Source organism: Felis catus, chromosome B4 (assembly GCF_018350175.1).
Source record: "Felis catus isolate Fca126 chromosome B4, F.catus_Fca126_mat1.0, whole genome shotgun sequence".
Lineage (NCBI taxonomy): Eukaryota > Metazoa > Chordata > Mammalia > Carnivora > Felidae > Felis > Felis catus.
Window position 1 is genome coordinate 64611133 of NC_058374.1, and position 14770 is coordinate 64625902.

At 37.2% G+C, this 14770-nt stretch overlaps 1 protein-coding gene across 7 annotated transcripts in view; it reads left to right on the forward strand.

Annotated features, from left to right (window-relative positions):
* Nucleotides 1–14770, forward strand: part of BICD1 (BICD cargo adaptor 1) — a 264954-nt gene that overhangs the window by 211341 nt on the left and 38843 nt on the right. For all 7 annotated transcript variants that reach the window (XM_023256907.2, XM_023256908.2, XM_023256909.2 and 4 more), the window contains exons 5-6: nt 7885–8979; nt 13618–13769. In XM_023256907.2, the coding sequence (XP_023112675.1) occupies nt 7885–8979; nt 13618–13769 (1247 nt within the window). The remainder of the gene's footprint in view (nt 1–7884; nt 8980–13617; nt 13770–14770) is intronic.

Sequence of the window (14770 nt, forward strand, 5' to 3'; positions counted from 1 at the left end):
AATGTTTCTATGAAACTGAAACTGATATTTTGTTGTATCCTCATGGTTGTGAAAGAATAAAGATTCATATTATATTTAGATCCACTCTATTAAAAACAATTTTAGTTTTTCCTATAATGATGGTAAGTGGTCAATTTGCTATATGTCCCATAAGAGTTCAGAGCAGTTTATATATATTTGATTAATTGGTTGGTGTTTGCAACAACTGTATGGGGTAGATAGTATTATTATCTTCATTTTACAGGTAGGGAAACTGAAGCACAGATGTTTTTGTCACCAAAATCAAATCAAATCAAATATTATATGTGCTTAAAAAGACTTACAGAATATTTATGGGGAGAAATTAATTATAAGAAGATGCTCTGTGTTTTTTAAAACTTAAAGTGACATATACAGTTTCCTAGGACAAAGTTGACAACTCATTAAATGATTACAGACTTTATAATTAAAGATTACCTTTAATATAAGCTTTATAAGCAAATGAATTTCTCAGAAGCCTTACTTTTCCTGCCATATATCAAAACATAAAAGGGCATCTATTATCACAATAGCAAGGGAGTCTATGTCATTTTTTAAGAACTTTCTGGAGATATAATTCACGTAAAATACATCCACCCAGCTAAAGGGTATAATTCATTGTTTTTTAGTGTATTTACAGAGTTGTGCAACCATCACCATGGTCAATTTTAGAGTATTTTCATTGCACCAAAAATAAACCATGTACTCATTAACCACTCCAGCCCTGAGCAACCACTAATCTACTTTCTGTCTTTATAGATTTGTCTATTCTAGACATTTGATGTACATGGAATCATACAACAGGTGGCCTTTCATGACTGAGTTTTTCTTTTTTCTTTTTCAATGTTTATTTATTTTAGAGAGAGAGCATGAGCAAGGGAGGTGCAGGAAGGGGGGGACAGAGGATCCGAAGTAGGCTCCATGCTGACAGCAGAGCCCAATGCTGGGCTCAAACTCACAAACCATGAGATCATGACCTGAACTGAAGTTGAACCCTCAACAGACTGAGCCACCCAGGCGCCCTATGACTGGCTTTTTCCATTTAGCATAACATGTTTGAGGTTCATGTATGTTGCAACATATATTAGTATTTCATTCTCTTTTCTTGGCAAGTAATATTCCATTATTTGGATATACCGCATTCTATTTATCCATTTACCAGTGATGAACATTTGAATTGTTTCCACTTTTTGACTGTTATGAATAATGGCATGAACATTTATGTACAAGTTTTTGTGTGCACATATGTTTTAATTCTCTTCAGTATATGCTTAGGAGTGGAATTGCGATCCTTTGGCAACTCTGTTCCACCAGTTGACATTTCACTAGATTGATCTTTTTCATAGTTCTTGTTTGTCAGGGAACAGATATGCATTGCCAGAATAGTTTTACTTCAAGCAGAGAAGAATAAATTATTTATTTCTGATTTCTATTTGTGTATGTCAGTCCTAGGTATACCATTACAAGAATCACACTATCCATTCAAATTGAGAGTCAGTTGACCAGGATAAAGACTTTATGAAAATGAATAGCATATAGGGGTACCTGGGTGGCTCAGTCTGTTAAGCATCCAACTTCGACTCAGGTCCTGATATCACAGTTTGTGGGTTCAAGCTTTGTGTTAGACTCTGTGCTGACAGCTTGGAGCTTGGAGCCTGCTTTGGATTCTGTGTCCCCCTCTCTCTCTGCCCTTCCCCTGCTCACACATTCTCTCTCTCTCTCTCTCTCTCTCTCTCTCTCTCTCTCTCAAGAAGGAAGAAAAGAAAGAAAGAAAGAAAGAAAGAAAGAAAGAAAGAAAGAAAGAAAGAAAGAAAGAATACTAATGGCATATAAGTAGCTTTGATTTCTTTTCTTATAAAAGTCCTTTGGATGTGCAAATTCTGACTATCTTTTCTTTTGTTCTTCCACAAAAGAGCTATCAGGACTCAATACATATAAATGTGTTCATTTAAAAGATAAACATACAGTGAAATTAAAAAATTTCTATGGGAGGGACACGTGGCTCGGTCAGTCAGTAAAGGATGCAACTCTTGATCTCAGGGTCATGGGTTTGAGTCCCACATTGGTGGTAGAGATTACTTAAAAAAATTTTTATGGGACATAATGACAATAATAATAATAGTTAACATGTATTGTATACTTATACTGGATTAAAGAGTTCACAAATTCTGCATTCAAGTTTTCTGGCAAAACAACCCGCCCTACCATAAAAAATAAAATACTCAGTTCCAGATAGAAGATGAAGATTTTAGTCACTATGGAAGATGCTAATTAACAGAGCAAGTCTCCCTTAGATAAGTTCTTCACCAATAGAGATTAAAATAGTACCCTTAAAATGAATAGTAATTTTAATCTTTGAAGTGCTTTACACATCTTAGTTTGTGCACTGCTTCTGAAATCCAAATATAATTTTATCCACAATTTAGTTATCATTGGAGGGGGAACAAACCAACCATAACTGTCTGGAAAAAAAAGTGTGTGTGTGTGTGTGTGTGTGTGTGTGTGTGTGTGTAAGTGTGTGTGTATGTGTGTGTGCGTGTGTGTGTATGTGTGTGTGTATGTGTGTGTAAATTTTGATATCATTCTCTGTTCAAGTGATTCCACCAGAAATATACTGAGTGTGATAATTAATACTGTATGTGGAAAATACAGACATGAAAGAGACAGTGTCCTATTTGATATTTTCTGGAGAGACTATCATGAAGAACCTGACAGATTTACCTTGTAAGCTTAGAAAATGTTATTTGTAAATCAGAATTGGCAGAGTACAGATTGAAATTCTCCTAATGGTATCACCTCATTTATTATAACACTTTTTCCTCTAAAAACAAGGTTGAGACATATTTAGTGCCTTTTGTTCTGGTCCAATTTTTATTTTATTCAAAGGCTTTTTGGAAACAGCTTTGTCTGTTGTAATCATATATACTAATCAAATGATGTTTAGGTTTTTCAGAGTAAATACACTTAGTTTTCAAGAGAAAAAAACATTCCTAAAATTATACATTTTCATTGATATTGTCTACAATATCAATAATAGAATATTTAGAAGATTTTCTGTCTCCCTTATCAAAAATTCAACTGACTTGGCTTTTCATCAAGTACATTACATAATTACCTGCATTTTTTCATTTAAAATTATTGCCCAATAGTCTGGATAAGTCCATTCATCTTCGGCTATGGTGATACAATTTGTTATATCTAATGAAACCCAACCAGGGGGATTTGTATTGAAATATGTCTTGACTTTGAAATGAAATAGTTACTTTTGCAAATACAGATACAAATCTGTGAAACAAAGGCGTTTGCCATGTAGAAATATTTTGGTCATGGGAATGACCAGTTACCCAAATGTTAACAATGGCTAACATTAGAATACCTGGAGCATTAAATTCACGGTCTTACTCAATCATCCTTTTGTAAGTTAAGAAACTTGCCCAGAGTCATAGCGTTAGGTAAATGCTTGTGCCAAGATTAGAGTCGAATTCTCTGATACTACAGCCTAGTTGGGTTTTTTTTTTAACCTGTAATACTATTATTTTGGAATATTTTGGTTTCTATAGCCATAATATATACCTTGTGGATTGTGTTCCAGATATGGGCAAGCACTATGTCATAAAATCAAAGCTATGACTTAGAAGGCTCTAATAAGATAACATAACTGTATTTTTAATTCTAATTTCATGACTGTACTATACATTTGATCTTAGCCAAAAGGCCAAGAAGCGATGAGTGTACTATACAGGCAGTCCTCGTTTTGCATGATATTGATGGGTCATAAATGATTGTGTAAACTGAAACCATGCAAAACAAACTCACAATTAATGGAGAAAATTCAATTGTACTATGATCTTTTTTCTTTCTCTCTTTTTTTTTTTTTTTAATTTTTTTTTCAACGTTTATTTTTTATTTTTGGGACAGAGAGAGACAGAGCATGAACGGGGGAGGGGCAGAGAGAGGGAGACACAGAATCGGAAGCAGGCTCCAGGCTCTGAGCCATCAGCCCAGAGCCTGACGCGGGGCTCGAACTCACGGACCTTGAGATCGTGACCTGGCTGAAGTCGGACACTTAACCGACTACGCCACCCAGGTGCCCCTCTCTCTTTTTTGTTTTGAAGTAAGGTCTATGCTCAATGTGGGGCTTGAACTCATGACTCCAAGATCAAGAGTCGCATGCTCTACCAACTGAGCCAGCCAGGTGCTCTTTGTTTTGTGATCTTTAAAAATTTTTTTTATCAGAACATTTAAAACTCCCTTATTGTTGATTATAAATATATAAAGAATTGAAAAAATAGTAAAACTACTTAGTACACTGTAATCCAAAAATTAGAAACATATTTAAAGTTTTCCTTGTAAAAAACTTATCTTTGAGATAAAAATTTAACCCTCCCCAAAATAAACTAGGGAAATTAAATTTATGTTTTATAGAATATTAAAGATATCCAAGCTTTTGAAACAGAAATTTGAACTGTGCCTCCTCCCCACCAAACACTTATCAAGAATAGTTTGATCTTGCCACCCTCTCATCACATAATTTATTATCGGAACAAGAATCTTTTCTATGCCTTGTTAAATTGTCATACTCGTAAGTTTGGATCAGCTTTCAACATTCTATCCTTTGCACTTTCAGTGTCTGAAAATATCTCTGAGAGTGCCTTTAGTGTGCCCATGTCATTTTCTCTAGAACCTTTTAATCCTTTTTGTAACAACTATTCTTTTGATTTATATCGATACCTCTCCATCACCAAATTGCCTTGGCTGCATATCTAAATTCCTTGAAATGGCATCAGGGTCAATATTCGCAAATTCAACCGTTTCTCCTGTAACTCCATTTATGTTTAATTCAGATTTCACTTCCAGTGTGTCTCTCTTTGTTTCTCTGCTGCTTGTTCATTCCCTCCTTCCTTCTCTTTTTGTTTTTTCACTTTCCCTCCCTCCCTTTCTTCCTTTCTTTTCTTTCTTTCCATCTCTCTCCCTCCCTCCCTTCTTTTCTTTTCCTTTCTCCTCTTTCTTTCTTTCTTTCTTTCTTTCTTTCCCAATGCCCTCTTTGGACTATTTTTGTGAAACATCATGTGGGTTTATCACTGGAAGATGGTGAAGACAACACAACTACACTTTGCTGTCTGTGAATGAACTGAATAACAGATATGCAGTGACCAATCACTGAAAGGCTTTGGAAGAAGTAATGTAATTGTTCACTGGTCATGATGTTATTATGTAATGATTTTGTATATTGAAGCAGCAAAGTTTATACCTTACACATTGTTCACAGTTAATGTACCAGTCATCAAAATTCAAACTGTGTTTTGGGGGACTGGCGTTTTAACTAACGATGGTCGCTGAAATTAATACATATTAGAACCTTAAGTGAAGACTCTCTATATATGATAATAATATGAAGGATATCAAGTATCACAAAGAATCATAAAAATATTACTCTACTGTATTACAAATTTATAGATAGCTATGGATCTCCTAAAATAATATGCTGATATAATATTAATTATAGTTTAATAATTGATATTATCATGTTATTATAATAATAATTTTATTTAACCCCTAGGAATTTAGAAGTTTGGAGGGATGTAATGTATGATTCAGGAAAATTTTAAAGTTCAAATTGATAAATTACTTTAGTTATAAAAACATTCAACATCAAGCTGTTATCTTTTTTTTTTTTTAATTTTTTTTTCAACGTTTATTTATTTTTGGGACAGAGAGAGACAGAGCATGAACGGGGGAGGGGCAGAGAGAGAGGGAGACACAGAATCGGAAACAGGCTCCAGGCTCTGAGCCATCAGCCCAGAGCCCGACGCGGGGCTCGAACTCCCGGACCGCGAGATCGTGACCTGGCTGAAGTCAGACGCTTAACCGACTGCGCCACCCAGGCGCCCCTCAAGCTGTTATCTTTAAATAATATTTAAATATTTAAATAATAATATCAATATATTAGTAATATCAATATATTGATACTGTATTTATAGAATATATTATATTATGTATTATATTATTATGTTATATATTAGTATAATATCAAATATTAACAATATCAATATTTGCTTATTAAAAACACATTTATGTCATAATCACGTAAAAACTTTTAATTCATAATCATTACCTGAATGGAGGGAAGAAAATGTTCTTTTAAATATATATATTTAACACAAATATGTATTTAAATATATATATACTTTTTGTTTTTTAATTTTTTAGTGTTTATTCATGTTTGAGAGACACAGAGAGACATGACGCGTGGGGGGGGGGGATATAGAGAGAGAGGGAGACACAGAATCTGAAGCAAGCTCCGGGTTCTGAGCTGTCAGCACAGAGCCCAACATGGGACTCAAACTCACAAACCATGAGATCATGACCTGAGCTGAAGTCAGATGCTCAACCGACTGAGCCACCCAGGTGCCCTATATACTTTTAATATTTATTTGTTTTGAGAGAGAAAGAGAGCGGGGGGGAGGGGCAGAGACAGAGGGAGAGAGAGAATCAAAATCAGGCTCCCTGCTCAGCACAGAGCCTGATGTACGGCTTGAACCCACAAACTGTGAGATCATGACCTGAGCTGAAAGCAAGAGTTAGATGCTTAATTGACTGAGCCACTGAGGCACCCCCAGGAAATGCTTTTTAAAATTCTCCTATTATAGGGGTGCTTGGGTGGCTCAGTTGGCTAAACATCTGCCTCTTGGTCTCAGCTCAGGTTTCTGGAGTTCGAACCCCACATTGTGCTGTGCTGACAGTATGGAGCCTGCTTCAGATTCTCTCTCCCACGTTCTCTGCCACTCCACCCCTCTCAAAACAAATAAATAAACTTAAAAAATTCTCCTATTATAATTGCTTATAAACTTATGCTTTTTAAAAAAAAATTAACGTTTATTTATTTTTGAGACAGAGGGAGACAAAGAGACAGAGCACGAGTAGGGGAGGGACAGAAAGAGAGGGAGACACAGAATCCGAAGCAGGCTCCAGGCCCCAAGCTGTCAGCACAAAGCCCAACGTGGGGCTTGAACTCACGAACTGTGAGATCATGACCTGAGCACAAGTTGGATGCTTACCAATTGAGCCACTTGGGTGCCTTTTTATAAACTTATGTTTAATGAGACAGTATTTTACATTGAGATTAGAATTTTTTTAATATACAATAATACTACCTATGTAATAACAAAACTGTCATGTTAATCAAATATATTGCTAATTTTTAAAATTCCTGTTTGGACTGAAGGAATTGAAATGGTTTATAAATTGTTCTTTTAGCCCTAAAACTCTATGTTTTTATATTAAAATCTATCAAATTTTGAGCATGTCTGTTTTGGAGATCAAATGCTTATTTTTTTATTTTAAGGGGATGGTTAGTGTTCCCAGCATTATTTAGTAAGTTAAAGCCTTAGGTGTTAAATCTGATTTTTGATTGAGCTCTCAGAAGGAAAGGGTGATTCATAGGCACCTTGAGACAGTCACTTATCCCACATGAACTAAGGAGCATATATTCTCCAAGGCTCTGAAAATAAAGACAGTGCTAAGTACCATCTCTTGAAGTCATGTTGTGTTGTCTGCAAGATGTTAAGATAAAAATAAGATTGTTTGGATAACATTCAGGTTTCATGAGTGTATTTGTATAATGCATGAGAATTTGGATGAGTAAATATGCGTAGCATAATTCTTTTAAAATGATGTACTTTTAGACTGATTGACTTACCAGAACTGCTGAAATAAGAAAACACACTCCAATTTAATTTGCAATAATGGGGACATTGGCTCTGCTACAGTTATTTTAAATGTATACATGCCTGACTGTGAATGGATCAAGTGCGTCATTGGCATTGCATTGAAATCATTCAGACACATTTTTTTTTGCCATCACAGGTAGAGCGGGAAAAGGCCATTCTTCTGGCCAATCTCCAGGAGTCACAGACGCAGCTGGAACACACCAAGGGGGCGCTGACAGAGCAGCACGAACGGGTGCACCGGCTAACAGAACACGTTAATGCCATGAGAGGCCTACAGAGCAGCAAAGAACTCAAGGCTGAGCTGGATGGGGAGAAGGGCCGGGACTCAGCAGAGGAGGCCCATGACTATGAGGTGGACATCAATGGCTTAGAGATCCTTGAATGCAAGTATAGGGTGGCAGTAACTGAGGTGATTGATTTGAAAGCTGAAATTAAGGCCTTAAAGGAGAAATATAATAAATCTGTAGAAAACTATACTGATGAGAAAGCCAAGTATGAGAGTAAGATCCAAATGTATGATGAGCAGGTTACAAGTCTTGAAAAGACCACCAAGGAGAGTGGAGAGAAGATGGCCCACATGGAGAAGGAGTTGCAAAAGATGACCAGCATAGCCAACGAAAATCACAATACCCTTAATACAGCCCAGGATGAGCTGGTGACATTTAGTGAGGAGCTAGCCCAGCTTTACCACCATGTATGTCTGTGTAATAACGAAACCCCCAACAGGGTCATGCTGGACTACTATAGGCAAAGCAGAGTCACTCGTAGTGGCAGCCTGAAAGGGCCTGATGATCCCAGGGGACTTTTGTCTCCACGATTAGCCAGGCGGGGTGTGTCATCCCCAGTAGAAACAAGGACCTCATCTGAACCAGTTTCAAAAGAAAACACAGAGGCCAGCAAAGAACCAAGTCCAACCAAGACCCCCACAATCTCTCCTGTTATTACTGCCCCACCATCATCTCCAGTATTGGATACAAGTGACATCCGCAAAGAGCCAATGAATATCTACAACCTTAATGCCATAATCCGGGACCAAATCAAACATCTGCAGAAAGCTGTGGACCGGTCCTTGCAACTGTCTCGTCAAAGAGCAGCAGCACGGGAGCTGGCCCCCATGATTGATAAAGACAAGGAAGCCTTAATGGAAGAGATCCTCAAACTCAAGTCCCTGCTGAGCACCAAACGGGAGCAGATTGCCACACTGAGAGCAGTACTGAAAGCCAACAAACAGGTGATCTCATTCTACTGACAACATGCTAGCCAACACTTTCTTAACTAGTTAATTCTTTAATGGTTTTAGTGTCCGTTATCATCAGGGTGAGAGTTCAGATTCCTGGTCAGCAGAGTAATAAATCAAACTACGTCTCAGTGCCAGATCAGAATGTAATAATTATTTTTCAGTGAGTGAGTAGATGATACAGGAGAGTAGCTATGCCCCTCTAGGGGAGGTCGAGGTGAGGAAGTTAAAGCAGGATCCAAGAGGAAGATCTAGTTGCAGATGTAGAAAGGCAATTCAGGCAGTACTTAGCTGGAGTCCAGCAGTCACTGAGTGTGGAAACAGGAGATGGAGGGGGGTTGAATGGGCTGGCATGGCAGCATATACCAGGGAGACACTCTGGCAAGCCCCAGAGCAAGCAGAGGGGAGCCCTCTAGAGAGAGATGTAGAATGTCTCTGAGCTCTGCCAGGGACCACGTATCTGAAATTTCGGTTCAGTTGCGATGTTAATTCATCACCTAGCTTAAGCTGTGGAAACTTTTTCCTAAGCATAGATCTTGTCCTTCCGGAATAAGCAGGAATGCTACAACATGACCCTACCTGACTAATTCCTAGATCTTCTCTGTGACTGAATTTGTTTTCCACCCTTGAGCTTTACCTGGGTGAGAATGCTGTGAAATATAGATGGGAAAATATTTTTAACCTCTGTTTAGTTTCTCTGGAACATAAACCTTAAAAGATACATTTGAGAAGGGTGCTGATAAAGGGTGTTGATAAAGGGAAAGCATCAAATGCCTTCTTGCAAATGTAGGCAGTGCTGGTGTTGGGGGGTGAGGGTTAATTTCAGATGCAATGCTCCTTCTCCTTTTACCCTCATATGAGGGAAGCCACACCAATATTGTGTCATCCACAGTACAGTTTTATAGTGTCTTTGTCTTTAGTTCCCATAAATCCCCTGATATAATTGGGAGGTCTATCCCACAAGCAGTAATTTCTTTGCACTGTAAACATGTTTTATATAAATCTAAGGACAAATTAGGACCTTCTTTTGTGCCATCACTTCAAGGAAATAGAAGAGATTAGGATGAGTAAAGAATTTGCGAGAGATCTGACTCCAATTTGAGGTCAGAATGAAAGAATTTGTGGGGCGCCTGGGTGGCTCAGTTGGTTAAGTGTCCGACTCATGGTTTCAGCTCAGGTCATGATCTCATGGTTTCTGAGTTCGAGCCCCTGTCAGTGCAGAGCCTGCTTGGGATTCTCTCTCTGTCCCTCTCTCTCTGCTTTTCCCCTGCTCTATCTCTCTCTCAAAAATAAGTAAGTAAAAACTTAAAAAAAAATAATTTGCTACCATAAACTACTACAATCCAAAGACCCAGTTATTTAGAGTAATCATAAAAAACCAATACCATATCACTAAAAACCACATTAGATAAGGCTTAGACAACCTTTATCAAGGACCTAATATCCTGGGCATTCTTGCTCAAGCCACTCAAATAGCATCTCTGACTTCTTCCTGAAGGTTGAATATGAACAACCTAGAAATCTAGATCTATAAGTGACAAGACGCTTAAGTGATGCAGAAGTATAGATAGGCATGGTTGATAAGCCATGAAAGACTAATTTGTGAATGAGCATTCATTTATTACATAGTTCAAGGCAGGTGGTAGATAATGATGCCAATTAAGTGACCAAGTAATCTAGTAGGAGTTGAACACATGCCTGTTAACTGTTTGCAGAGTAGGACATGTCATTGAGAGGTATAAACAGTATCATGGGAATTCAGTGCAATACAGGAATACAAAGCATTCCTGGCTGAATTTTTATTTTCTCAGTGGTTTGTGGTACCATTTGCATTACACTAGCGTCACAAACCTTATGGTCTCAGTAAATAAAATGAAAACACATTTCTAGCCATGCATTTAGTTTACATTTTAATGATGTTGGCCCTATCGCTATGATGCTTATGTGCCATAAATAACTTCAGATGTCTGCAGATGACATCCATTATGTTTAGACATTGTGGAATGTTCACTATTAAGACTAAGGTAAGAATTCTGTCATAAAGGGAAAAGGGGGAATCTTCTTGTTTTAAAAATAGACATTCTGCATTCTCTATGAATTTTTTCATAGACTTCAGGTTTTTCTGTATGCACAGTGTCTTCTGCTGAAATATGCAAATGTTTATGAAATAGCATCTGTGTACTAAACTGTGCTAGATGCTAAACATTCAAAGAAGACTGATACATGGTCCCTGCCCTTCAGAATAGGACTCGCAAACTGGTGAGAATGTTGGGAAAGAAACAGATCATTACAGTTTGATATTATACATGCTGTAATAGAAGTTATGGAAACATTGCCGAGGAAGCAATTGATGTTTCCTAAAGGAGTTAGGAAAAAAAAAAGACTTCATGGAAGCAGTTTTACTTGAGTTTGTTGTTAAAGGATAAGGAGTTGTCTTCCAGGAGAGGAAGAAACAATTCCAAGCAGAAAGAATAGTAGGTAGAAAGTCAAAGAATAGAATGATATATTCAGGGAATGGTTGTGAAGATGTCTGTGGCTGGAAGCAAGATTTTTCATTTACAAAGTTAAGTTAGGGAGCATGGAGAATGTAGAAAATGCAGACATCAGCAAATCTACTCATGGGCTGAAGATACTTAGAGTTTCTAACTTCTGAAAAAGCTTTGTGCAGTCTGGACCAACAAGTCTACAAACAGAACTGAGTCTTTGGGGGCATTTCTCACAAATAATAAATGAGTTTGTGCTTCTATTTCAGATCTTGCTCTTCTGTTATTCCCTTCTCTCCTCCCCTTGGATAACTGACCATTTGGCTTCATATGCTTACCAATTTGTTACACCTACATTTTCACAACTTAAGCTTAACGGTTCTATATGAATATATGTATAAATTAAAAAAAAAAATTAAACTGCCATTTTTCTCCCCAGATCAATTTCTGCATTCTGGATAATTTTCTGAATCGGTAGTATTTCTGAAGATTCCATGGAGTTATAGCTACAGAATACGCTAAAATATTTTATCAGTAAATTCTCATTTTAATCTGAATTTAAATTCAATTAAAACCTATAAGAAGCTACTTTGGAATCAAGACATTAACAAGTTACTCTATCCTAACATTGTTTTAATTATAAAAAGAATCCAGGTATCCCGATAGAAGTTGGCACTTTGCATAAGAAAGTTCAAGCTGTCCATTTTAAGCACAAAAGGAAATGTTAAAAACCAGGAACATCCCATTAGCAATGGATTTTTCTTCATTAGTAGTGGATTTTTTCATTAGTATTGAGTATTTTTACACACTCTGAAAAGCTGTGGTTAACAGTTTGTTTAAAATGGTATGTTTTCGGGGTGCCTGGGTGTCTCACTCGGTTAAGCGTCCGACTTCGGCTCAGGTCATGATCTCGCGGTTTGTGAGTTCAAGCCCTGCATGAGGCTCTGTGCTGACAGCTCAGAGCCTGGAGCCTGCTTCAGATTCTGTGTCTTCCTCTATCTCTCTGCCTCTCCCTTGCTCATGCTCTGTCACTTTCTGCCTCAAAAATAAATAAAACATTAAAAAATTTTTTTAAATGGTATGTTTTCTGTTTGGCTTCAATATATATATATACCATGTGCTGTGCATTAAACAGGCAGTCCCTGAATACACATTGATTTCATGCATTGATTCAGTTAACATCTTTCTTTCTTCTTACGGTGTGTCAAGCTAGTTTTCAGTTTGAAACGCTGTTAATTCCAAAAGATTCAGAAATGCCCAAATTCTAAGTTCAAAGGGATATTTTAATTCATTCAAACATTTTGGAATTTCTCCTTTTTATGGAAATTGTGAAGAATTAAATTAGACTATAATTTATTGTTTTGAAGTTGTATGCAAAGGCAGGAAGTAATCGGTTCCTTGTGAATACTTTTCCTTACACATGTAATAGGGATTTATAGTTTATTGTGTACTCATACTATAAACTGCAATGGCCTGTGTCTTTTATTCTATGTTTTAGGCCCCTAGAGCACAGGGGTAAGAATATTTGCATTCTGTTATATTTCTTTTTCTTTTTTACTTTTTTTAACATTTATTTATTTTTGAAAGAGCACAAGTGGGGGAGGAACAGAGAGAGAGGGAGACACAGAATCTGAAGCAGCCTCCAGGCTCCAAGTTGTCAGCACAGAGCCCAACATGGGGCTCGAACTCACGATCCGTGAGATCACGACCTGAGCTGAAGCCGGACATTTTACTGACAGAGCCACCCAGGCGCCCCGCATTCTGTTGTATTTCATTTGGAAGCTGTGCTTCTTTACTGCCTTCTCCTTGATAAAATCCTTCTTGGATAAAGTTTAATTTTAGCTCCCTTTCTGTCTGAAAAATTGCAGACTCAGGAATCTGCATTAAAATATTTTCTGAACTACGATCGTTTCCTTAGCTTCTGATACTCTGGTTCACAGCTGGCTTCCAGGGCGATTTAACCATGTTATGGATTTTAAAGAAAAACTGCCTTATGTCCGTCCAAGTACATATATATGCTTATATAAAATTAACCAAACCAATTTCACTTTCCATTTATGAAAGAAAGTCCTAGACCCAGCATGGAAAAATCTGTATGATAGGTTTTCCTGATACGAAAATCCTAAGCGTTGTGATTTTTTTGCTTCAGACAGCTGAGGTGGCTCTAGCTAATCTCAAGAACAAATATGAAAATGAGAAAGCAATGGTGACTGAAACTATGACGAAGCTTAGAAATGAACTGAAGGCTTTGAAAGAAGATGCAGCAACTTTCTCATCCCTGAGAGCAATGTTTGCAACAAGGTAACAGTTTTTTCTTCCAAGATGAGGTGGGGTGCTTGGGAGAAAGACTTTAAAAATTCACATTCACATGCACACATCTTGGTGTGCCATCTAAGAGGGTGAGGGGTGAAGAAAATACTTGAGATTCCACTCTGACCTAAGGCAAAATGTTGTGTGCTGTTTTCCAGAGCCCTCTACTGGACACACTGGATCAAGCAATTCGTTTACATAGAAGTATTTTTAAATTAATAGATATTTTTTCCTAGAGCTTATGTGCCAAAAAGAATTAGGACCCCCCCCCCAAAAAAAAGCCTCCGATAATGGGAAGGAAATGTTTTTCTTAAAATTGATAAATATTGTATTATCACCACTGAAATTTATTTCTGTGACATAAAAGTGCTTATCATTAGTAAGTATTGCATGAGAAAGACATGTTCATGATGAATATAAGTACTCATTATATCAGCTAATTATTTGGACTTTAATACACTATGAATTAAATTATTTTTTTTTGTGAGAGACAGCATGAATGGGGAAGTGGGGCAGGGAGAGAGAGAGAGACAGAGAGACAGACAGAGAGAGAAAATGAGACAATCTTAAGCAGGCACCACACTGTCAGCACAGAGCTCAACGTGGGTCTTCATCTCATGAACTGTGAGATCATGACCTGAGCTGAAATCAAGAGTCAGACGCTCAACCAACTGACCCATCCAGGCGCTCCTAAATTATAATTTCTAAAATGTAATTGTATTTGTCACCAAGTTTTTCACATTGCCATGCTAATTAACTAGACAAATATTAGTGACTACCTCTCCCCACCAGTTTCATTATGAAGTGCTTTGTGTTTAAACTTGAAGTGATTAAGCATGTATGGATTCAAAGGTTTCAAAATCTTGAGATTTCCAATAGTGTCGCCATCCCCTTTTTACTGTCACAATTCAGTACCAAAACAAAAGCAGTCATGTGTCTTATATAATACACACGTGGTACAAAATTCATAAAGCATAACTATGGGTTTATTT